The sequence below is a fragment of the Columba livia genome, chromosome 13 (assembly GCF_036013475.1).
Source record: "Columba livia isolate bColLiv1 breed racing homer chromosome 13, bColLiv1.pat.W.v2, whole genome shotgun sequence".
Lineage (NCBI taxonomy): Eukaryota > Metazoa > Chordata > Aves > Columbiformes > Columbidae > Columba > Columba livia.
Window position 1 is genome coordinate 3080774 of NC_088614.1, and position 26845 is coordinate 3107618.

A 26845-nucleotide genomic window follows, 5' to 3' on the forward strand; every position below is an offset into this window, starting at 1 on the left:
TGCCTAATTCTCTTACACAGAGACTTCTTTTTCCATGATGATTTAAAATATAAGTGATACTGCCTCTGCACTTTGAGTTAGTGAATTTAATAAACGGTTTGTAGAGGTTAAGAATGGCTGCTCCCTCTGAGCCAGCAAATAATGTTAACGCTGGTGTGAGATCATAGCCAATGTCCAGAGCCATTCCTTCAGCAGGTAAGAATTCAGAACCCACCTCACTATCATTTAACATAGTTTTAGTCTGGTGTGAAGTTGTTGGTTTCAGTTAAATCTAAGCAGAACATATAGGTACGTTTCCACTGCAGAGCCCTGCATGGAGAAGGCATAAAAAGTCACAAACGTTCAATGTGAGATAATCTTTGTATCTTAAACTATGACACTTCTGTTATATACGTTGTTTATTTATATTACTCATGCACAAGTGTCAGACCGATCTCACTGAACCCGAAGCCAGCACTGAGATGCATCGTTCCTGCAGACAAAAGCCAACTCTTTCCAGAGCAAGAAGCTTTTGCTCCACTCTTGTGAGCCAGTTAAGGTGACACTCAGACTTCCGAAGGGTTCTGGAGGACAGAGGAAGGGATGGTGGGAACTGCTGTGCCGGAAAATTGCACTTCAAGAGAATAAATCATAGGAGAGCCACAAGAGTTGCATTTTTGTCCTTTTCATTTTTGCTGAGAGAATGAGATGGTTGGCTGAGGAGACAGACTCCGCATCACCCCATGAACTGTAGGCACAAATATTTAAGACTTATATCAGCTCATGCTGAGCACCATTCCGCTATGTAAAAATGAAGTATTTATCAGGTAAAAACAACTTCCCTGTTTTAAAAAAGGTTTGCATTTTGTTTCTCTTCTAAACTGTGACTTTAAATACATTTGTTCCGACACAACCTTTGTAACTGCATTTGGAACAAATACTCAAGGCAGAACTATTTATACTGCTCTAAATCATTGGCTTACAATGTCTGTTTTCTTATCAAACTGCAAAAGGAACATTGCACAAAGAATACTTTCCCGGAAAGAGAAAATCAGAAAGCACAGAAGATGCTACCTTTGCAAAAATACAGCATTCAGATACCAGATTGTAATTAGGTCTCTATTCCAAGTACTTTAATGCACACTGTTAACCTTACACAACTGCGCATGAACCTTTTAATTAGCATGTTATCTCTGGTGCAATTAATATCTTGTACCTCATATGTTATCTTCAAATTAAAACTTTTACTAGCTGAGCTTTATTAATTAATCAATGGGATTTTGAGAGGGGACAGACTTCATTCAAGAGAACATTAGTGCTTTTAGAATGCCACAGCCACTGACATTTTAGAACAATTATTTAGCTGTCGGCAAATACATCAACGCTGTTACCTTCAGCTTATGTGGTCTTCACAGAACATGCACAAAAGACATGACATAACTTACTTAAATTGTTTTACATCTGTAAACAATTTTTTGTTGAGTTATAGAAAACGTGTAATGGCTGCGGTTACTAAAATTTTAGTAAAAAAAAAGGAAAAAAAAATTCTTATTAATCTACTCAATACAGACAAGAATATTCCTCTCTAGTAAGGCCTGTAAAGCATATAGACAGGAGCATCAATTCAATGTAAGAAGTGATGTGATTGTTTGACCCTGAAGATATCAATATAGATGATGATCTTTTATAAGCCACTGTGCCAACTTGATTTAGTGTGATGAATGAATAAATTCATAGCCTAATAGCTTGTCGCAATACGTTTGATTTGAAATGTTACAAGAGGAAATAATTTCAAAAGACGATTGTCCTTGTAAAATACTTAAAAATGCCAGATTTGCAATTTTTCTATCACACATCAGATTCAATAAAACTATACATAAACCAATACAATGTGGCTCGACTCCACCAACAAATAAAACTATCTTTTTTAACGGTAAATTTCCTGTGCTTAAACTGTCTTACGCATGTTTATAAGCAAAGGTCTCCTTAGTGTTGCACCAAAGGAAATTTGTATATTTCCAAGAAAGCACAACACAAATCAGTTGCAAAACATTGTGTCTTCTTTAGTTGGCTTAGAAAATGAAAAGCACAACCTAGAAATACTTAACAGATGAGACAAAGATTTTCTTAGAACTGCAGCACATCAGATTCCCAGATTCCTTCCACAATTAATTCCATACAGCCTTAAACATGAACATTTAGGACGACAGGACAGGTACCTACCATACTATATTGCAATTTGCATAATGATGTAAGCACATTGCTGTTGTAGTGATTTGACATTGCAATTCCTCTTTTTACCATAATTACTCAGTTTCTATTAACCCCATGTAAACCCAGGTCTATGCATATATTGTTGTAGCATACCTCCTTCCAAAAAGAAAACCCCGAAACTCACAGAAATAGATATTCTGAGTCAAAACATCTGTGGATTTAAGAAAAATAATTTGCTCCTACTTCTTAGATCTTTATTCTATTTCAATCACAAATGGAAACAAAAATGTCAGTGTTCTCGTGAGACCACGCTTTATACTTATACACTACGGTAGACAAACCTGCTGAAACACACTTATGTAGATATACTTCCTATATAACAACATACATTACGCACAGTCATAGTATGCAGGAATGTATAGAAATGTCTCCCCTGGAGCCCTGCACAGATAGCAATGGATTCAGCTTCAGAGCACTACCAGAAGGTCCCTGTGTATTATCATCTCTATTTTCCTAGAAAAACTCAGGGAGGGACAGGCACAATAAATGGCTTGCCCAAGGTCATACAGCAATGTAATAACCGAAATGGGATTGGAACCCAAATGCCCTGACTTTTATTTTAACAAATACACGGTGTTTTTTCTGTTATAATAAAGAACAGAAACAGAACATGCTATTTTAAGAGAATACACTTGGTAGCTTGCAGTAATCAGGTTTCATTAGTTTATTTGGAAAAATGGTGAACTCTGTTTGGAAGCCTAGGACAATAGAAGTCTGGAGCTACTGATACAAGAACCACAATGCGAATAGAGTGGTCAGAATTTCAGTGGTTTAAGTGCTAGAGAGCTAGCGTCTTATGAAGAATTTTGATGATCATTACCATAATCACAAATACGAACAATTAATACTAGCAATTCAAGTCCTACTCACTTCAACCATAACCAGCAAAGCTCAGAGTCTGAAGGTCCCATCAGTGCAGAACCAACTCATGCAGATATTTAACAGATAGCCCGTTTGGAGACTGCTGTCAAACACCCCCAACCCAGAAAAAAAAAAAGAAAAATTATAATGGCTTATTCCAAATTACTACAGGACAAAAATTATGGATTTTTAACTACTGCCTCAAAACCAAATCTATTTCAGATTGAAATGATCAGCGGAGAAGAGTAATGGAAAACAAGGTAGCGAACTCCATGTGCTCCATGTGTAACTGAAGAAACCAGAGTGGTGTCTGCAGAGACTCTTCTTTGGGCTTTCAAAGACAATTGGTTTGGAAGACCATGAAAGATGCAGAACCAGACAGATGCCTCCTCTATGTTCCCTGAGAGCACAGGACAACTTCCCTGGGATCCCCAACCCCGAATGCGCTCCCCAAAACCCCCCGACTGAACACGTAGCTGTGAATCTGTCTGCCAGGAGTAGCGACCACAGGGATGGGATGGGGTGGGATGGGATGGGATAGGATAGGGTGCATATTGTTGCCCTCCCACTTACCCACTGCCAGTTTGTTTGTTTTTTTTCATGTTTAGTGACAAAATTACCATTTTACAAGTCCGAAGCTTTGAAATTCCAAGCTACTGTATCACAATATACAGAAGCTTCATCAGAACCACAACTACACTGACCTACTTATCAATTTTTCAGTTCTTATGACAGTGAAATATCACAAAGAATAATTTCAAAGGTTAAAGTATCTCATCTAAAACACAGCATTGCTGAACTTTGGATAAGTGATAGATGTTGTATAATATATTTTTAACTTAAAAAAAAAAGAATTCAGTTAATCTGCAACCATTATTTTGGATTTTCCTTTCCAAGAATAGAATTATTCTAATTAAGAAAACAAATCGACAAAACTTTGCAACAAACATAGTTTGCAATTACATTTAATAAATCTTCAGTATAAATCTGAATAGCTACTTGTGCAGACAAATAGCTCTAAACAATTAATTTCATGCTACTGAGCAAATGTCATTAACATTTTTTGAAGACTGGATGAATATTAGCTTTGTTGGTAAATGACATTTTGAATATTTAGGGTTTTATAAGGGTGGTTCATTTCTTTACACAGCAACAAATCTTCAGACAGTACTTCTGTCTGGTTGTGGAAAACTACAATTGATATCTTTTCCATATATACTTAACCTCCTACAGATTTATTTGATTCTCAATAATTACTATTCTCTGGTAAGAGGCATATGTTATTACAGCACACTGCACTCCCACAAGCTGTCCACTCAGTGTATTTTAATAAATCTCTGCCAAAGCTGTATAAATTTGATCCTGTTTAAATTTAATAAGGATCAGAATATATCAAAGCACAGATTCCCATGGGAGAAATAGATATTTTGCATAGTTATTGAGTGCCCTATTCATAAATACAATGTGTAAGACCTAGACCATCAACCTTGAATTAAAAAGAAAAAGAGATTAATGTGTGCAAAGCCAGCTACTTCTTAAATAACTAGTGAAATTAGTGTTTAATAAAACATTTTTCCCTATACTACTGTTAAGGACAGCAGCACTGCTACAGTTTTAATATTGGCATTCTAATAGGTAACTATGGAATACCTACGGTACAGAAATATATTTTCAGGTATCTTTTGCAATTCTTTCTTTACTGATTTACCTACATCAGAACGTGTCACCGAGTGTTTCTCTTTGGGTTGTGCCTCATCCTGCTCTATTCAGAGAGCAGAGCAGCAACCAAAAGCCACGACTGCTGCAGAACCTGAACTAGTCTGGGACAACGAAGAGCAGGAACTTATATCTGACATCCATTTTCTGCAAGGATGTCTAGGAGAGGAAGAAATTCTTTCATGCTCTATTAATTCTAGGTAAATTTTGGTGGTTTTACATAATACCTACAAAATTTTATATTCTATTAAGTAGATCATTTCAGCGTTTGCTGTGGCAAAATACCGGGAGACGTAACTATGCAAATAGATGCTGATTTGGCAGCTTATGAAGAATTTTGAGGATTGCTATCACAATCACAAATACTGCATGTCTTCCAAATGCAAATGCATTTATACAATTAGTTTGTCAGATTTCAATGTCGTCTTTGGTGGTGTTTTAAAGAGAAACTGTTTGCCTACATGGGGAAAAACAACAGACACATAAACCACATTTCTACCAACACATGGAGAGACCACACCTGATAGCTGCTTGTTATAGAAACGATTTATTAACCGCCTGTAGGAAAGCTGCATTCCTTACCATTGGTTTCTATTAGTAATTGTGTATATAACTGCGTATACAACCTACCACTTTCAAAACAGCTCCACTTCCTCCCAGCACCTTTGATGCTTACATAATAGGTATGGGAAAGAAATCAGTCTATATTTATTTTGAATTAAATATCATATTTTCAGAGTAAGAGCACGAAAGTCAAAAGATAAATAATTTTACACGGAGCAAAAATCTTTCCCAAGGGGGTGAGGGGGAAGAAAGTACTAAATCAATTTGCCATTGTTTTTATAAGTCAGCTACTGAGAATGAAATCACAGATGGCTGAAATTAATGGGAGTTTTGCCATTGACTTCAACAGGCCAAAGATGTCATCCTCAGTATTTTACTATCCACAGAAGCCTGATGTCAGAATTAGTACAGCTTTATGAAGTGCAGCACAACATCATTCAATCCATCACAGTGAAGCCGATCAGATCATCCCTCAATCATTGTTCCCACTCACGTCTCTGGCAAGATTCATTGTTTTCCCTTCCCTTTCCCATCATAGAGGCGTTGGAGCTGGGAAAACCCTCAACCGTGTTTATCAGCAATATTCCTTTATCCACTGTCAACATTAGGTTCTTATGGTGAAAGTGCAGATATAAAAAAAGAAGTTGAAACTTCGAATTATATCAATGGAAATGTGCAGAAAGCACAGAGCAGTCAATGTGGCTTTGCCAGAATATTGCCATCGAAATCATACAGCACTTAAACGTAATGACTTGGAATTAAGATCAAACAATACCATGATATAACTATTCATCCCGGGTAAACACATGGCCAGGTCTTTTATGTGCCACCTGTAGCACAGGGTTACAATCTGTCTTCATTCTCAGGAATTTTAGAAAATATTGCACATCGAAGGGCGCTGATGTTGGATCTGTTTGTTTAAGAGATTCGGTGCTTAAGCACAAAGAGTTAAGAGCACAGTGACTTCATTTCCTTGCTTTTACAGGTTTGTGTCTTTCAACTTTAATGTTATTTCAACAAAGTGCTTTGTGTTTATTACGGAGATATTCTGCTGCATTGCCCTTTTCTCAGTTCATGAAATTTTCAATATAACAAGAAAAAACAGCTCAAATTCCTATTTTGAAAAACATATTGCCATTTTTATTCAGCCTGTATTTTAATACAGCATCAATATTTAACTACTTCATTAAATGAAGTGTGACTTTTATAGTGAAAATGTCAGTCTTTGCAGTTCATTAAATTCATTTAAAGTATAGCTGCTTGATTTTTTTTTTTCCTGGAGGAATAAAGGACTATTAACTGAAGGCATAAACTTAGCATTAGCATGTACTTTTTTCCTTCAAATTAACATTCAAGATTTGTAACAGTCTTTACAAATTTAAGGGGTTGTTTGTATGCATTTACATTATCCTTATTTTTATAATAGTTGTCATTTTTATAGCATATGCAACTGTTTATCACAGTTGGATGTGACCAGTGGGATGTCACAGCCAGTATTAACATATCACGTGTTATTATGAATCTGTAGAATTCTGCAAGTAGTATTAAAAATACATTATTTTGAACTGTGGCATCTGGAAAAATAAACTATTTATAATGTAAAATGTAACAACTCTTGGAATCCAACAGGGTTATGAGCACTGTTTTTCTGTTTCATAAAAAATTCTTTGATGAGTATCCTTTTTCCAGAAGGGTTTCTATTAACTAATACAAAAGAACACAGGGAAAGCATAATTTCCAGAAAAGTAGCACCATGTTTTTGCCAGATGTGAGAAATCATGGTCCATATTCTCTAGGACTTTGGTGACTAATGTCTATAAAACTGCAAAAGCTAATTATTTCTTACTAGTAAATTGATAAGATTATAAAATACTTTAATAACAATAAAGAAGCTGCTCTGATTGAAAAGTGGTGATACTTATTTTGCCAATGACTACTCCTTTAGATGTTTGGAGTGGATCTCAATGACAGGGAAATGTTTGGGTTTGGAAGACAATAATGATTAGGCTGCTCTCTCACAGTAATGATCTGAATCGCTGCCTTGATGATTCTCTCACTTCCTATTCTCAGATTGCACTAAAGGGTCAATGCTCCATTTACTCCAGTACAGATGGTGATTACAGGGAGGGGTTTGGCCATGAACATGTGACATCTTCAAGGGTTTCATTTTCACAACTATAATGTCCAGCCTTTGTAAATCTGATACTTTTCTAGCATCTTAAATTCAGAATCCACAATGCCCTACCACACGCAAACATTTAGGGTACACATTTTGGGTACCATTACATACAATTAAAATTTAGTTTGGAAGTAGGACTTTTTAAAGTATCAAATTATCCAATCTATGATTTTTAAAGTTCCTCACATTCCCCTCCATCCAACCTCTACTGGCATCATGCTAGAGAGGAAGAAGAACTGAAGAATGCAGTAATTAGTGCCTACTTAAAAGCTTCCTTTGAGAGACATTCTTCCATGAACATTGTGCACAACAAACTTTTATTTTCTGGGACAACTACTTCACATCTCCAAATTTGTGCTAAACTACGGTGATTTCTTTTTCTATGCATCAAAAGTAACAGGTTTTATAGGAAATTCCGCTGTTTGAACTACCTTCCTCTGCATTAACTTTTTAAAAAGAGTACTCTAGAAAATAAAAACTGAATTATCATGTGACTATAATTCTGAAGAAATAAAGAAGAAACTCTATAATGTTATTATAGAAGCAACAGCCCAGTCACATATATAAAAAGCTAACAGGTACCAGTGACACACATTACAGATTGAATTTTGAAAGAAACGGTCTCTACACACCATTGTTTTCTACAGTTACATCTGCCAAACCAGCAATCCCTCCAGCATGATCACATGGAGCTAAACAAAAATCGTTTCTTTAGGATGCCATGAGTTACCACACAACTCCAAAGGAAGGGATATCCAGCTGTTCTGTGAAACCCATACGCTCACACCAGCACACACACGTACACCCTGCAGGACTGGGATTCCCAGCCTAGTCCTTCATCTTGAGAGCACCAACACCAACAGAGAGGAGAACACAAAACAAGTGCTTGGTTGTCCCCTGCATGGAACTTCCAGGTGAAGGGTGAAACAAAACCCCTCTTCCAGATCCATGATTTTCTGAAACAGAATAGGTGGATCAAATACTTTTTGCTCCCTGTTCACCTTGTGCAACCACAGGGTTGTTTGGGTTGGAGAGGACATCAGGGTATCTCCAACCCAACCTCTGCTCAAAGCACAGGCAATACTGAGCTCAAGAACTTCTTGCTTGTGGCGGTTCTTTAGTCAGGTCTTAAAAACCGTCAAAGATGGAGCCATCCTTTTTGGGCATCTATTCCAACACGCACAGCTCTCAAACCCGTACACCATGAAATGTTTTTGAGACAACAGACCAAATGTAAATTCACTGACATTGAGCTTCAGAGTTCTGTGATGCTAAGAGAGCCTCATACAGCTCCCAGCCCCTTTTTTCAATTCCACTTTACACAAAAAAAAAAAAAAGAAATATTTTTGTTTCTTTTTTTTTTTAATCCAGTTAAAATACTTAATCACCAATCTGATGCATAAACAAATAAAATCCTATTGTTGGCGTTGTGCAGCTGAAGCAGAAGAATCATTGCTTCAGATACCTGAGGCTTTGAATCACACTTTTACATCAGCTTCAGCCACCTGCTTCAATTCCAGCAACAAGTGAACCCACACTTCAAAAAAAGGCAAAGCTGGAACATTCTTTAAAAAAAATTATACTGGTTTTTGATCACGTCTTAACTGCACCAAATTATCTACCTGCCCCACGATATACTAAGAAATAGCAGCAATAAAATCTGATGACACAAGTTTTGCACTTAAAACCAAGCAGCAAATCCTCACAGTACATTTCAGAGTTCAGTTAATTCCCATGCTGCAAATGCAAATAAACAGACCTCCAAAAATCAGGGTACTGGCGTTCAGGAAGAGCCATCCAGTCCTCAAGAACTCAACACTAGCACATATGTGCTAGTTTTCAGGTGGCGGTGTTTGTTTGGTTTGTTGTTGTTTGTTTGGGGTGGGGGGTTTTTTGTTTGTTTGTTTGGCTTTTTCTGGACTTCTGAAATAGATCTACAGAATTCTTGAGTCAGAGACTCAGAACCAGTGCAAACAAGTGATCACTTCCAAAAAAAATTAGCCATTCACGCTACAAATGAAAGGCTGTCTAAAAGCTTTATGATTGACCAGGTCTTTGACTTGTGTTGCATGCTATTGTACCACATGTTTGGGCCATGTCTTTTATAAGCAATAACTAAACTCATTCCACTGCAGTTGACGAGTTCTTAAGTTTGTTAACATACAATTTCTGCTCAGTGTTACTCTTTTAATGGAACTTTTCAAATAAAGCTTCAATTTTATATAGTCCAACCAGAGGACCATCTCAGGAAGGCACCAGATAATCTTTGTTTAAAAGGAACAAATGCCCCGCTTATAGTTTTCTATCATATTTGATATTAACCAGTAATCCACAATTTAACTCTAATCCTTAATTTACTCTACTATAATTTTACTTTTATCAAATATATTACAAAAACTGGTACTGTCAACAGTCTTGCTTAAGTCTAAAACTGAATAAGTTATGTTCTACACAATACCAACTGTATGAGGGAATCAGAGTTTCTCGTTTTCCACACAAACCAATCAGACCAGGTGATGAGTAATTAGGTGTCCAAACTTGGGCTGGAGGAGAAGATCTGCACAGAACCATGTAGCTGTAGTAGCTGCTCTCACTAGGCTGCAATATTTACACCAGTGCTGGCAGATGGCACTTTCTACAAAAACAAGACTACATACTCTGTCTTCATGGATTAAAGGCAAAATAAAGTTATTCACTACCATCATTTTCAATTTTTATGGCCTCCAGAGAAGTGAAACAGACTCACATTGCTCAAGAACACAAATGATACTACGACGGGCTGCACGTTTTTGCAGGTGTTTCATACACGTCTCTGAAATGCTGCTTACTTCCATTGTCCAAACGTTTTTCGCAAACAAAGTTCTCATGCAGATCCACGAGACCAGAATGTTTTATAAACTTGGAACCAAGGCAGTTACCGGTCAACAGAGCACAGGGGTGAGGAGGGAGATGATTGTCTGATGTGCACTCACAAAACACCCACATCCAAACAAACCCATCTCACAACTGGCTGCCACGCTTCTACAGACTGTCACACTTCCAGATGTGGATTTTTCCATCACCTCTTTCAGACACATTCAGGCCCTTCCCTCCCCAGCGCTGCCAAGGAAAGGCGTGCCTTTTCTGAAGGAAGATCGAAGGAATCCCTCCATGTTCACAGGTACTAGGTGACTCCCCAGCATCTATAAAGCTCATCTATAATAGTTTTCTGCTACAAAATTAGACTTCAGACACAAATTTTCTTTACCAGCTGTTACACATAACTCCAAAATTGCTGTTGAGCCTTTAAGTAACTATCACATCTACAGCTGCCTTGTCCAAATCAGAGACTCACTTGGGATCACAGAGCTCGTAATGCAACTTCAATATCACGTTTAGGAATGCAAACACGAAGCCTGAAAGAATCACGTTAAACAGGATTAAAAGAACAATCAAGCCCGTGGTCCCTGTTTCAGCCAAGCACAGCACATTATATTTAGAATAAACTCCAAGCTGTACGAGTGGCCACTGCTCTCTGTCCCGTTGTTTGGGGGTGGCAGCTCAGCTCCTTGGGAAGCCAAGGGCTTTCTCCTCATCCCCAGCTTAAGCTCATCACCGGTGTCTATACAGCTCCACTTGGAACAACATCGACTTCTCTCACCCTGCTGTTGCCAGTATTACTGCTAAAGCAGAGATACTTCAGATCTCTTATGTCTTCTTAAGAAAAATCAATTCTTCAACTGTAAGGTACTTATCAAAAAAAAAAAATCTTTGCTGCCAGACCTGCAATTTTATGTATCAGTTCTTTCACACTTGGGAGATGAAGATTATCTAGACCATCCCAACTTGAAGCAGCTGAACGCAACATTTTGCTTCACTTTCATTTGATATCTAGGCTGGAGAAAACAAAATAATGATTCATTTATTTAGTAAAAGTGCAGACAAAACCAAATGCTGACCATTTTTCTGATTTCCAGCGAGGCAGATGTGTTGCTCCTGGGAAGGATGAGAGGCCAGGATGAACTGGTGCTTTTCAGCAGCCAGGGAAACGCTCACCAGCATCACAGCCTGTCCCCACATAACATATTATCAGTACCGATTCCTTTGTTTTGTCAGCAGGTATAAAGAAGTGGCTTTATCCTTTTAGGAAATGAACGGTTCAGTGCCCAAGAAACTACTGCTTCAAAATACATCCTCCCAGCTGAATTTTTTCCAGCAAGTTTATGAAGCTCAATTCAAAAGCAGAAACATCTCTATTCTTCAAAGAGGGTATATTCCTATGTGCAAGAGCAGGATTGCACCCATTTCTTTTGAATCCATAGAAGATTTCAGAGCGTAAAGATGAGAAAGAAAAAGTTGAGCATGTTTTAAATCAGTTCTTGCATGAAGTTCAGTTTGTTTGTCGCATCGATTGTTTTCTTGAAGATAAACATAAATCATCTTCACAGGGAAAACTTCAGTAGTTGGGATCAATAAAGCAACGGGCTTTGCTCTAGCAAACATACTGAGATTCACCATCTAAAATCTTGTTATTTCTTATTTCTACATTCAAAGACCCCTGGCAACTTGAGTTTCAGAAAAAGGATGCAGAGAGGAGCTCCTTTGCTTGGGTGCCATAAGCCGACCGAGTGGAGAAGCAAAGATGAACCTGTCTCTTTCTTTCAGCAACAGAAAACCGAAGATCAGTTCTCCAAAACCTATAGGCAATCTTTAAACGTGAATAACATGTATTTTCACCCTCCTCTCCCCCAAACAACAACAACAACAAAAAATCAAACAAACAAAAAACTCACCAAAAAAAATTCCCCAACGCACCACACATCAAGACTCAGACCTGCAGGGAGTTTAGGAACTCAGGCAGACTGAAAATACTTGATCTGGGAACTGTAAATGTTTGGCAGTGTTCCCCGGCCGCCATCTCCTCTTTCTCACCAAGGTGTTTCACAGCCACTTCTCTGTTCCTTTTTCTAAATCAACAAATGGCCATTTCCTTTGGCAGCAGAGATTACTATGACTGCTTCCCACCACAGCACTGGGGAAGATGAATTAAAACAGCAAGACTCAACAAAATAAGAATAAATGGAAAACTGTAGTTCAAAAGAAGTAGGAGATTAAAGATTTCTCACTGTCAAAACTCTGTGCCACATCCTTGGTGCATTGCTTGTGCTCACTGTAGCTGCAAAGTATCAATCTGAGTTCATGATTCTGAAGGACCGGAATTGATTTTCCTCCATGGAAATTGCTCCTTCTTTTTTTTTTTTGCTTTCACATTTATTTTAAAAGAAAAAGGTTACATCTGGGTGGCAGAAAGCAAGGTGAATGCTTGATATCAGTTCTCACCCACACAGAGAATAAATGAAACTCAGAAGAGCTACAAACGCTTTATATAGTCTAAAATTATATGGATACCCATTATTCTTTCATGTGCATTTTAAATACTGGCTCTATTGATGCCATGATATTTTAATGGAGTTTATCATCCTTTTTGAGTCACAGAAACACTGAGAATGAGGCATAACAAGATAATGTTCACCTGTTGTTAGTCATAATATGAATCAAGCTCTTCATCATCACTGTCTCAATTATGCCTCATGATGGAATGACCTTAAAAACTTTTATTTAGAAATAATTCTGCAGAAACACACAAATAACATGCAATATGATGCAGAGAGACCTATAGTGGAGTACAGTTAATTAGCAACCCAGAAGTTACAATGATAAGGAGCCCTGTGATCTCCAAACAAGATGTATATATCCCGATGTCTGCGTCCTGTATAGCAGCAAATCGCCTCTCCCCACATTTTCCAAGCAGTGGCAGATTGTCAGAATTGGCGCAGACCAACACATATTATCTGTGTTTTAAAAACATGTAACTGTACAAGAGTCACGGTTTTGACTCAACATTTATTAGTGACATGCTACAATTAACAGCTGCCAATTTTTCTTTACAAAAACCAAGATGAAGCTCAAAAAAACCCCAAAACTTCAATATATTATCAAGTGGAGAATCGGGATTATTTTCTGTTATGTAAACTCTCCACCAGACTATTAACAAAAGGGCAAATTCTGTGACCTTCCTTGAAAAACTGCTATTTCCTAGAGACAAGAATACAGGCAGAGAGGCAGCAGACTTGTATGATATGTTATCGCCAGCAATATATTTGTGCTGATAGAAGTCAAGCCAATCTTTGCCATCCTTACTCAAACCCTTTCCAACAGAGACGACAGAAAAAGGCTGCTATCCTATCACAAGTTGTTTGCCGACTAAATTTAGAAAAACAGTTTGCTCCTTAAACTGGGAAAGCTGCAGTTGCAGATTGAGGCAAAATAAACATAGAAGCTCGCAATATGATCTTATAGCTGTGTTTTTGAGAAGAAACACAGGTAGAAGAGCAAGACTGATCTCTAAGCTGTGCACTGAACATACCACAAATCTGTGTATGCAAAATACCAAAGTACTCCTGGTTTGCCTACTTGAGTGGGTATTTAATGAGTAAAACTACTGTGTTTTCTTTTCATATGATCTTTGATTAATCTCTCTGAGTTATATTTAACCCTAGATTATACAGCCCGCCTTCCACCTTGTTCAGTCAAAGTTGCACAACTACTGAAATTGTGTCCCAGCTGTTGGTGGCCCCAAGAATTTCAGGTTTTTGCTTTGTGCCACCGATGCACACCTCTGATTCAAACATTGCTTTACAAGTACAACGGTAAGACAAGCACCAGCACTGAAAATGCACTTATGTACAGCTTGTCAAATCCTCCAGACAACCATTGGGTATTTTCAACATGCCATATAGCACCCTATGCATCTTACAAACATCACCCAAGATCCCAACACAAAGCCAATATCTTAAATAAAAGTCCTAGACAAAGGTATGAGAACAAAAACACGGGGAACTTTAAGTAGGTTTTAAAAGTCTCAGAACAAAAAGACAGAAGAAACATCTGTTAAATCCCTTTATTTAGTAATACCTTGCACTTGTAAATTATTTGGCGGGACAAAACAAATTAAATACTTCTTTTTGTTATTTGAAATACACTTACTGGACACTCAGAAAACCACAAACAGAAAGTTATGTAAATATAAACATATTATTTATTTTAATGATTACTTCCTAGTGCAAATCTAAATTAAGCTCTTGTGCACACACCTCACAACCTATTAACATTTGTGGTATGTCCAGTGTACAGTCTAGAGATCTGGTCTTATTTTTACTCACATGTATAAAGTAGGCTTTTTTTATTACTACTTTAAATGTAAGGTTAATGTATTTCAAACCATACCAAGCGAAACAATAGGAGGAAACCGAACCATGTTGGGCTGTGGTGGGAAATCACAACTATCAAGTTTTCCATTAGAACAAATCAATAACGTGATATCCCCGTATTTACCTGACCGCCTATTGTTATCAACATTTCATCCACACACTAACCAAGAACCCATAAAAGGAACAGTATTAGCCTACTAACGCAAACAAAATGACTATTTTCCCATGCCTAATCAAATTCTTATTAAAGAAAGCAAATTGCTTAAAAATAGAGGACAGCTAATCCTCTAGCAGTAAAACAGTTTACTGATAAAAGTACAGTTTAACAAAAGTACTTTTATTAATAACAAAGTAATACCGAAACACAGTATCCTAAACCATTCAAAATTCAACTATTTGTATAAGCCATATGACTATAAAGAGAGTAGTATAAAAAGAACAGCAGATAAATATGATCTGCTGTGAAAATAAGCTACTCCACCATGCAGCAATTGATTTTTGCATGGTTTTAACACAATTTTTCATATCAAAATTAGACAGTTAATCAATATTGAGGTGTTTAAATATGTCCTGAACCTACAAATCTTTATATAATTCAGTGAATTTAAATATAGGAGTTGTCCCATTGGGATAGAAAGGATGATTCATTCAGCTCAGGTTGTTTCCATGCACGGGTTCTTTAGGAAAAAGAAAAAAAGAAAAAAATCATAAAAACATGAAACCCACACAACTAATACTTTATTAATTTACATATCTAAAACTATGTAGTTTGTAGATCCCTATCTAATTTCTCTCATATTAACTGCTAATAGAATAAACTATATCTACTCTGAGTCCTAAACACAGAAGAGTTTCTTTCGAAACATTTTCTGAAGGAAACCAAGTGAAGAGATGAAGACAACTCAATTCATGTGACCAAAGACATCTGAATTTAGTCTTCATTTCCAACAAATCCTTCCATACTCGTAATTTGACATACTTGCAACCTTTTGTTAGGCTGCCCAGTTGACAGAACTCTTGAGAACATTAAATATAGAGAAAAAAACATCTAAGTAAATGTGTCTGTTTAAGAAATATTCCGTTTTAACATAATGATTTTACATAATCATCAACTAGATGCTTTGCAAGGCAGATGAGGAAAGTGAGGAGATGCCCATGCTATTGCTACTGCAGCTCTCACCTCGGCCACCAGCAGATAAGGTCATGCCAACAATAACAAAAAAATAGTAATCTTTAAAAAGCAGAAGACAAAGAGACCCCACACGCCAGAGGGTGCCAGTCCAAATCCTGGCACTTCATCCCAACACATTTTAACTTCGCTATGTCACAACCCACTATTTTCTATAAGATACAGTCTTAGTTCTCATGAGCTTTTAACCAGGAATGATAATAAACGGTCGTAGTGACCTGGGCAGTAAGAAGGGCTATAACTTTACAACAGCAAAAATAAAACATTGAATTGATAACAGTTTCTCCCATGAAACGCCCAGGGCCAGCCTAATCTAATGTCATCTAAGTAAGCGAAAGATGCCCACACTTAATCAGTCTCCAATGAGCATGAGCAAAGCTGAGATACAAGTGCTGGGAGAAAAAAAAATAGACTTCTATCCATGATTTTTTAATATTTTTTTTGTTTAACCAATCTTAAAGGGATATTAAGGGTCACTTTCAACTTGCAGTTTTTGAGAACAGCCTGCTCCTCTTTTCCCTCTTCATACCTATCCTGGGCTTTTCTACAGAAGAGGGGTTGCTGGGCAAACTGGCCCTGCAGGAGTACACAGAGAACACTGATGCCAACAGCTGGCACATGAACTATACAAACAAACCGAAAACTAGACGACGTGTTTGTTTAAAACATTTTTCATTTTCAAGAGTAAACTAATATTGTCTAGTTTTAGTAGCACACACACACCTTTTCCAACAGAACTGGGTCTGCAGCACTGGTCAATCATCTCTCCAGTACTCTGCTTATAAACCTCAGTTATTTTTAATGTGATGTAAACAGTATTTTCAGCCTGTCTGCCCATTACCATGAAGTGTCTGAAAAAGTTCATGAAAACATCTGTTTGGATACCCAAGGTAACTGTGGCAGAAGCAGCTGTCTGTCCTTTTGGTTTTGCTAGTTCTGCAGCCCCATTACGCCTGTATTTTTCAATATTTTGTTCAGGTACAGAGAGAATACATTCAAAACAGAATTTGGATTGGTTTGACAGGTGCTAACATGCAGTGGAAAGGATATGAAACAGAAATCTTGTTACAAAAATAAATAATGAATAACACAGCAGCAAGCATGATCTCATCAAAGTCTTCATCTGAGTGGAGCACAGTGGCAAAGACCAGAAGGCTCTTGTGTGACATTGTTATCTAAAGTCCTGATTAGATTTTCACCTCAGAGTTCTCAATTTTGGTAGCAATCATCGCAAAGATACTATGGTGACTGGCACTCTATAAATACATCACACAGACAGGTAACAGTATAGAAGACGGTGATGAGATAAGAGTTTGAAGCATTTGAAAATTCAACCCTGCCATTAGGTCTGTGTAGCAGCACTCAATTTTACAGCAGCAGAAATGTGATTACAGATAAAAAGGTAAGATTAGTGCTGTACAAATTCTTCTCCTCTTAAATTAGATTATCATCATCTGATAGCATTAGTTAGCTTTTTAGGGAGTGTCAAAATTCAACAAATACATAGGCATGTATTAATGGTAAATTTAATAAAGGCCCGCAGCACAACCCAAAGGTCACAGTTGGACTGGCCCTGCATTGCGAGACTCCGCACAAAACTGCAACAAATGACTCACACAACTCACAGCCGACGCAAGCTACTCTCTTCCCAAGTATCTGCCAAAGACTATAAGCTGTTATTTCCTGTGTTTCTATTTTAGATCCTATTAGAAATTCATAATAATTCATTATAGGGTTAGGCTGGACTCAGTACCTCTGCACGCAGCACCATGTTGGATGCAGGCGATGCTGTGGGAATGAGTCTCTTGCCATCCCAGTGGATTTAGTCCATATTTTCTCCCTCTAGAGCCAGATGTGTGCGTGGGTGTCCATGCCCATGGCATGCACACATCACAGTTGTAATTGCTACAAATTATTGCTTTGTTTAAAACACACCCACTAGTCATTTCCACTCATAGTACCTGAGGTTACATCAAAGCATTAAACTCCAACTCTTCATATATAACCGTATATTATTACAAGTATCTTGCTAATACAATTGTTACCCATTGTAACGACAATATCTTAAAAATATTTTTAAAAGTTGACTTCTACTAAGTATACTTTGTATATCACCAACTCTTCTTTATGTCTTGATAACAAATGGTGCATTCAGTATAGGATATGCGTTATCTGAGCAACAGGAAAATTGTAAACTGCACAACTCCATTAGCATCAGCATCATACGAGCTCATTCTGAGAAACACAGACTCTTGCACAGGTCCTGCCTTTGACATACAGGGGTTTCCTCTTTAAGTACATCACAAAACCTGGGGGATGATTGGCCCTGAAAAACACCCCAATGCAAGCCATGCAGACAATAAAAATTATAATTTGTCTTCTTGTGGCGTGGACATACTCATCTGATCATTGCACTTCTTCTTTCAAGCACTGGGAATCATATGTCCAACATTTTTAGGGCTGGATTGAACAGCCAAGTATTTGGGGAACTTTTTTGCTCCCCAGCAGTAGTAACCTGCATAGTCCTGAGGTTTTGAGATACCAGAGAATAGGGAGGTATGTTCTAGGAAAGAAGTGATTCAGCACACTTGCCACATAGGCCAGAAGATCAATGGGAAATGCTGAGGATAACATGGCATTTACTGAGTTGATATTGCAACAGAAAGATCCCAATCCCTTCCTTAAGTTGCCTCCAGCAAGACCGCTATTTGTATCTCTGCTTACACATCTCTGCTCTCTACTCTGTAGGAGTCCTTGGTGCCTCCTGGCACTGTACCATCACCTGGGGCCACCTCGGTCACGGTTGGACTGCAGGTGACCACAGCAAACATCAGCTTCCAGGCACCAGGGACTCACCAGAGCAGAGCCCCCATGTAAACCTGCATGTATGCAGATAATGCAGGGCAGATGAGGAGTGAGCATAGAGCTTCCCACCTTTACAGCACACATGTACCCATTGTCTCTCACCATCTGCCAGACGAAGGAAAAGCCTGTGCATATACAGCCACGTTACATTTGCAAGAGTAATTTTCAATAGTTTGCATAACTGTAATCCATTTTTTCCCAACAACATACACTAATAGGTATGACTTATAGCCCCAGTCCAGCATGCTGCTAAACTACTGCTGTCTTTGCTTTACCTCTGGAAGAACAAGATAACCTTCCTGAGCTTCCTTTGTAAAATGCAAAATACTTCAGCCAAAACCATCAAGCTCTGACATTCACATATGTATGCTAGTGCCTAAATTAAGGTATGGATGTTTGAAATTTGTATCCTTCAAGGACAATCTGTGCAGAAGAGATAAACATTATAAAATGTAGCCAGCTAAGTAATGAAGTAAGGCTTCTGGAATTTAATATAATGATAACTCAAGCACTGAGCTGTAGGTGTTTAGGTTTGGGGGCTTTCTTTTCCCTTTTCCAAATTGCTTTGTAAGAATTTTGGTTCCTTTAATAAAAAAGGTATCTGCTAAGAAGAACAGTAATTGCCTAAATATTTTGAATACAAGACATATAATTTACTCAATAAGTGAAAAAGTTTGTTTAGAAAAACTACTCAAGTACAGCAAACGTCCAAAATCATTCTCTATCTGCAGAACCGTAAAAGGGCTCAAAACAGAAGTAGAATGTTTTACAACAGCTGGTCTCTTTCAAATTTCTGTAATTTTTATAGCTATATTTTGGTTAATATTTTACAGTACATCACAGCAGGATTCTTCTAGAAACGAGCAGACCATGATTCCACTGGTGCAGCTCCACGGAGCAGAAGTGGGTCACTGTTAACCCGAACCACCAGCAGCCACACATGCAGGGTCAAGTCATGTACTCTCACACCAGCCCTGAAAACTTATCAAATATGGCCCCCATCCAGCAAAGCACTTAAGCACATGCTTTACTTTAAACATGTAAGTAATCCTATTAGACTAAATGAGATTCAGCATAAACCACTGGGCTGAATCTCAGAATACCTTGGTTGTGGCCCTGATTATGTCAGTGACCGACCGCGTAACCTTGGACAAATCACCGCATTTCTGTGTCTTTATTTCCTCTTTTGCCCTTTACGCATGTTGACCATGTTGCACACCTCAACAAAAAATAATCCCCATTTGGAATCTTCTAGAAACTGCTCTGCTACAAATAATGCCAGGGATGCATTTGTACTTCAGTCCCTTTCCAAACACCTGTCATATACTCAAAACTAATGTCACCCAAAAAAAAAACAAGATAACATCCCTTATCCTCAAGTCTACTTATGCAGTGCTGACAATCAGTTTCAAAAGCGCGGTGTTGCTCTTAAAAAGCAGCTGTGGAGAGGGAATCCAGCTGGAGGGTACCTGTGGGTGTCCCCTGCCCATGGGGACACGCAAGACCCCGAGTCCTGCCCAGGGGTTTGGGGATGCTCTACCACGTTTCTGCCAATGCTGCACCCACAAAAGGGAAAAACTGCGCAGTCCTGGGTAAAGGTGTTTAAAGCATCCAGGTGGCAGCCAGCCTTGTCTCGCAGGGTGCAATGCACTTACACAAAAAGGATTTCTGTTCAAAATATTTAGACACTGCAATACAAGATCGTTTTCTCCAGGTAGGCCATATGCCATCGACTCTACGTCTTAATGATCCTGAGAATATCTTCACGTAAATAATCCTGCTTTTGCACGTATGTACAACCACGCAATGTGTTTACTCTTGCCATCGCAGCTCCTGCTTCCTGGCAGTTGTCACAGGCAATGTCACTGTCACAAGGAGAATACGGATTCAGCTCCTAACAATGAGGCAGGCACGGATGAGTGGGCAAGATACTCAAATGAGTTTCAGAAAGACTTGAGGTGAAATACTGTCCCCAGTGAAATCAATAACAGTTCTCCCATTTACTTCAGCAGAGTAAATATTTCAACTCTTTTTTTCTGTGCCTCCTGGTCATCTCAGTGCCTAACAGAGTAATCATTTACTTTCCTTAGGAACACAGGGAAAAGGACAGAATGGATGGAAAGCGAAGAAAGATTTCAAGATAAATCTGCTCCTTTTTTCAGAATAATTAAAAAACCAACCAAACAAAACCCCACCAAGATAACTTACAATGATTCGTATCGCTACAGACTATAAACAATGCAGAAAATGAGATTACATTAACACAGTTAAGATCCTCCTTTCTAGGAACTCATTCACAAATTTCTCTCCTGTCCTTGAAACACCTGTACACCGTGTTGCTGCTTTCCCAGCTGAGCTGAAGGAGAGCTCACAGCAACACAGCCTGGCACGTGTCAGCCTGCTCCGCATCGGCTCTTTTGCATACAAAGATACCTCTTATAAGACACATGTAGCGTAAGCTGTACTCTCTTAATTAAAATATTTTCGGCTGCAGATTGGAAGCCCGGCCTAAAAGTTACTTGCCAAAATTATGCTCAGAAGCACAGCAACCGAAATGCGTTTTGGAATAGGTCAAAAGTTAGTTACTTTGGACTTTTTCTGAATGTGTGCTCTGTTCTCATTGTACGATAAAGGGAAATACAGTCAAAAGGTAGTATATAGCTGTGCATTTGCAGCAACTTAATAGACACAATAAACTACTGTTTTTCAAAAGCCATTCAAGATCTTGGACTTAAAAATAAATAAATAAATAAATAAGAACCTGTACAGTAACCTGTAACAGAACCTGAAAAAATGCACACCACGCAATAAAGTTACTGAATAAGTGAAATTTACAGTAAGCATGCTGTCTGTCAGCAAGCGTTGGAGTTTCCAAAATTAGTTGGCATATCAGACAGCAGTGAACATTTACGACGCACTTTAGCGCTCCTCAAGTCCTTAGCTGCGTTCAAAGTTCAGGTTGACATTTCATCTTTAATTCATGCTCCCGTGTCTTTCTCTATTAACTCCTAACAAAGCGGCAGGCTGAGAGCCTGGCGCAGGGAGCATGCGCGGGACAGGGGCTGTGCGCGATCCAGGGAACCAGCGCTGCTCCGCATCTCCAGCCAAAGTCCATCGCTGCCTCTTGACAAGGAGGCAGCCACCGCATCGGCACTGACAGACTTGAACATCACAGCAGCTGAGATGGAGATTATCGTAAAGCGCAACAGAAAAATACGCTCGGGAGATCTACTTAGGAGGAATTTCTCTAAGAGAAACTTTTCTTCAGCTACTGAACCTCCTTACTTAAGCCCATGTTATTTCTCCCTCTTTGTATTCCATCAAACTTTATCTACTCATTTGGAAAGGATTCTAAAAATAGCGCAGGTTTTAATGTAAGTTTAGACTTTGTGCAGCACCCTTCTTTTCCCCAGCATCTCATACAGTGCCTCACAAAAGGCCCCAGAGGTTGGACAAACATAGCACCAGGAAAAACACAGTGTGAAAGGGATCTTTATGTGCATGTGTGAGGGCCCAGTGCTAATAGCTCAATGTGCTATTGACACATCACAGTGCAAACAGCTAAGTCTTTTTCAAAATAGCATGAGTCACAGTGTCATTCTTAACTTTGCCTTTCCCAGATTTCGGTAATTTGTGAAACAAATCATCCCTGTATTATTAAAACATATTTTTTGTAAAAGAAGGTAGCCACTGGGAAATGACTATTGCTTCTGACTGTAACGTTTACCCTGTAAACTACACATGCCGCAGAGAACGTGTGAATAGATGGAAGTGATACTGCAACTTCTCTGACAATCCTTGTCAAACCAAAACGGTTGTTATCTTCCCGTGCTAGCAGCTGATGTACTTTAGATAACCCTCCTGTTTGGTACAGCCCTTCAGAGTTAGAGACTGGCCGTAACAGAGCCGGAATCATCCGAAAGAGCAGAGCGGAGGGATGCGACTCGTCCCCTCCCTCGCAGGGACGCCCGAGCGCCACCAGGGCTCTGTCCGACCCGCCGGGGCGGCCGCAGCCGCCCCAGCCCGGGGAAGAAGTTCCGCAGGTCCCGGCCCGAGCCGCCCAGGGTGCGCGCTGCGCAAAGCGCCTTTTGTTCCTGGGCCGCGGGGAGAGGGACTCGCACCCCGAAGTTACTCGCGGGTCTGTTGGGGCTTCGTACCAAGCGGCGGGCCGAGGCTGCGGCCTGGCGGGCGGGTCCCCCCGGGGCGAGCCCCGGCAGCAGGACGGAGGCGACGCGGAGCCCCCGGCCCGGCCGCTCCGCTGCTCCCGGCCCCGCGGGCGCTCGCCGCCTCCTGCTTCCCGGGGACGGGCGTCCCTCGGGCATCCCCCAGCCCCGAGCGTCCCCGCCCCGACGGAGCCCAAAGTCCGGCTCTCGGGGACCCGGTCCCGGCAGCAGCACGAGGAATCAACACACGCGGGAATAATCACCTTGTTGTAGTTGTAGTAACCCAAACACTGGGCAAAGTCCAGGTTGGAGGGGTCTCCGGGAAGCGAGCTGCCCGCCGCAGCCGGGTAAAATCTTACATCCATGCCGGTGCTTTGGTCCAAGAAGTGCACTTGGAGAGACGGCCGGGAGGTTTAATAGATCCACCTTCAGGTGCCTTCCCCGGGGCTGGGGCGCGGGCAAACCGCCGAGGGAGCGGAGCTGCGGGGCGCCGAGCCTTCCCGGGGAGCGGGGACGAAGGAGGGCCGGGAGGCGGCGGGGGACAGAGAGGAAAGAGGCGGCGGAAAAGTGCAGGTAAACAAGGAGGAGAGGAAAGGAGAGGAGAGGAGAGGTGGGCGGCGGAGCCCAGGTGGGTGCCCGTCCGCCTCGGCGGGAGGAGGGGAGGGTAGGAGGGAGGGCAGGAGCGAGGGAGGGAGGGCTGTTGTTTTTTAAAAGCTCAGTGCCAAGCCACGGGCTTTGCCTCCGCATTCAGGAGCAGCTGCTGTACACAAAGGAGCCACGCGCCCGGCGCGGACGGACGGACCGAGCGCCGCAGCCTTGCCCGACAAAGGCGGGGAGGGGGGGGGGGGGAACCGTCACCGCCGCCCGCCCGCGGGGCCGGGGGGGAGCGGGCCCGGCGCTGTCACACCGCCCCGCGGCTGCCGGCGAGGGGGCGGCTGCCCCGCAGCTGGTGCAACAGGGCCAAGTGCCGAAAGAGCCGGCGCCGCGCTGGCAGCGCTCCCCGGGAGGAGCGGCCGGGCCCGCGCCCCTCCCCGCCCCGCCCGCCGCCCGCCCGCTGCCGCCCCCGCTGGCCGGGCCGGGAGCTGGTCCTGGCCATGGGCGTCCTCCTTCCCGGAGGGTTCCAGGTGAGTAACTTGCAGCGGTCTTTTGGCTTTGGTCACGCACTCTAGTGATGGGCGCCGCTGCCGTGCTGCAGGAGGTTGGGGGCAGGAGAAAGGAGATTTTTCTAACGTACTATCAAAAGCGGGACTTGCAAACGCAGTAGCTTGCCTCCCCCTCCAAAACCTTCTTAAACTCTCAAAGTGACCGACTGCTGATTCAAAACAATCTGCTGACAATCCACATTTGTTTAGTCATAGGTGCTGCACAGCTGGATCTGCTACTCTACAACATGGAGCTTTCCTGACCCAAAACCTTGCTCCAGAACTTTTGGAGCAAACGCCAAAGTAGTACAAAGGCCATTTAACCTCATGACTTGTGCCCTGCAGACAAGGCAAGAAGGACAAAAATGTGCCCTTGACTCAAGGCCTCTATGACAGGCAGAGAATTGCCCCTCAGGTCTTGGGCTGAGTCCTGTGCAGTTACAACACAACTGGAAATACACCCCAGAGTGTCTACAACTTCATTTGATAGCAAAATAGCAATGCCAACACAAGTATACAAGGTTTAACTGTACAAGAGCAGCAAGACCTCTCTCTGCTGTGGGTGCTGAAGACAGATCTGGGCCCGTGCTGCAGTCCCGCTCTGACTGAAGCCTAAATCCTCGGGAGCTTACTGCCCCACACTCATGTCCAGACATGATTTTGCACTCTCTACATAGGTTGGGAGCAAACCCTGAGGCAGTCAATAGCTACAACACGTAGAAAGGGAACATCTTCCCAACTCCATTCACAAAAATCCTGTTTTCAATATTCATGGTGGCACAAGTAGCTTCTGCTGGCACAGGAGACACCAGATCACCCTTATTCTGGGTGTCGCAGTCTGAAGCAAAGCAGGGTCTCTAAAGTGACCTTTTCCACTAACAACAGAATTAAACATAGCACAGATATACATTGGTATTTGCATCAAGTATTTAGAATTTAACTTTCTATAAAAATGTATATGAACTGATAAACACCTCAGTAGAAAACAAGCGTATTATATAAAACACCTAATCCAATTTCATATTAATTTTGTCAACCGTTTTTAACCAAAGGGAAAAAACCTGCAAAATCTGCTCTGTTGCTAGAAGGGAAATGGTTGAGGGACATACAGCGCAGAGTGTTCACACAGGCACACCCCATACCTGTGGCAAAAATTCTTTATACTCCTCAGAGAAACAAATCGTTCAGAAATAAAAAGACGTTGAATCTGTTTCAGAATGCAATGTAGCATTAGAGCAGTGATGGAAAACCGGTGGCATGTAGGCACAGCAAACTAATTTAAACTGAGGTTAATAAAGTAATACCTGCTTTGTTTTATTCTCTGGGTGACAGACATTGCTGTAAACCCCACGTGTTACAATGGGCAGATTCTCAGGTACAGGAACATTGGCACCAAGTTCTGAGGTGCTCTGCTATATAAACATGGGTATTTCCAGATTACCTCACTCCGGTTCCCTACACCTCCGTCAAAATCTGAAGGCAGATTCCTATTGAATTCAGATAGAAATTGCTTCAGTGAGGAATGAGGAGCAAATGATCCCAAGTTTAGGATTTGTCATGCTGCAAGGAGCCTCTGAAAGGCTACAAAACACCTCGGGTGCTGCGGGATTCCTGGGTGGGTGGCGAGGGGTGGGAATGGGTGCTGGGGTGTTCAGAGGTCTTGAGTTTGGAAGATAAGCAAATAATGGTGATGTAAATTATAATATTAAGTATTCTAATGGAATGTACCGTTTCCAACAAAGTTTCTTGAGGAAATAAAAGAATGAGCTCAATAGGAAACCCCTAAAATATTGCTATCTTGACATCACTGGTACAGGAAGTTAGTATAAAATTGAAATACAGTCAGAATTTTAAAAAATTAAATTCCAGCTATGCATAACACTTATCCCCAAAATATTATTTGGTGAACAGCTTTGAAATACTGCCTATTTATACAATTACAAAACTAAAATACTGAAATTTCATTATATTTCCAACCAAAATATTTCCAGTTCTGACTGTAATCTAGTTTGGGCACCTCTACTGACTGTCCAAATTAGGTCTTTTGCAGAACTAATAAGACTGCAGTGAAATTAACGAGTGATTTAAAGAAAAACAGAAGAGAAACTGGGATATATATGCTAACTTGTTTATCCTTCTAAACAAAATATTGGGTTTTATGTGGTATTGTGCCAGAGAGAATTTTTCAAACAAATTAGTCAAGTGTTTGTTTTCCTTTCTCAACACCTCTCCAATGTAGTTTATTGAATGAGTAAACTTGAGTAATCTCTGCTACACATTAAATCCATATACTTGACATCAAATCTGTTTGTTAGTAACAATGCATTCATCTCATGAGTACATTAAAGATGGAATTTGAGCCAAAGAATTTATATCTTTCTGTACATATCACTTGAAAGGAATCCAACAAATTCTTCTCTCAAGCTATTCTCTTTAAGGTCCTTCAGTAAAACTATGGGTTTGCAATTCTACTTGTAATTTTTTTTCTTGCAGAGCAGTTGGAAGCCTGAAGTATTTGCAATTTTTGAGTATTTCCTTCTTTTCTGCTGGTTTAATAAAAATAAGCATCTACTTACAGTCAGTGGAGTACTCCAGCAGTTTCCCTAGTCCTGGGTAACTTTGATTTCAAATAAACTTTTTGAAAAGCACTGTTGCATAAAGAT

General features: G+C 40.3%; 1 protein-coding gene across 2 annotated transcripts in view; it reads right to left on the reverse strand.

Moving 5' to 3' along the window:
- Positions 1-23838, reverse strand: part of TOX3 (TOX high mobility group box family member 3) — a 72824-nt gene extending 48986 nt beyond the window's left edge. Inside the window, exon 1 of one of the 2 annotated variants that reach the window (XM_005504691.4) lies at positions 23304-23838. In XM_005504691.4, coding sequence (XP_005504748.1) covers positions 23304-23405 — 102 coding nt within the window. In that variant the 5' untranslated portion in view covers positions 23406-23838. The remainder of the gene's footprint in view (positions 1-23303) is intronic. The other variant, XM_005504692.4, reaches the window with a different exon arrangement.
- Between the last annotated feature and the right edge of the window lie 3007 nt (positions 23839-26845).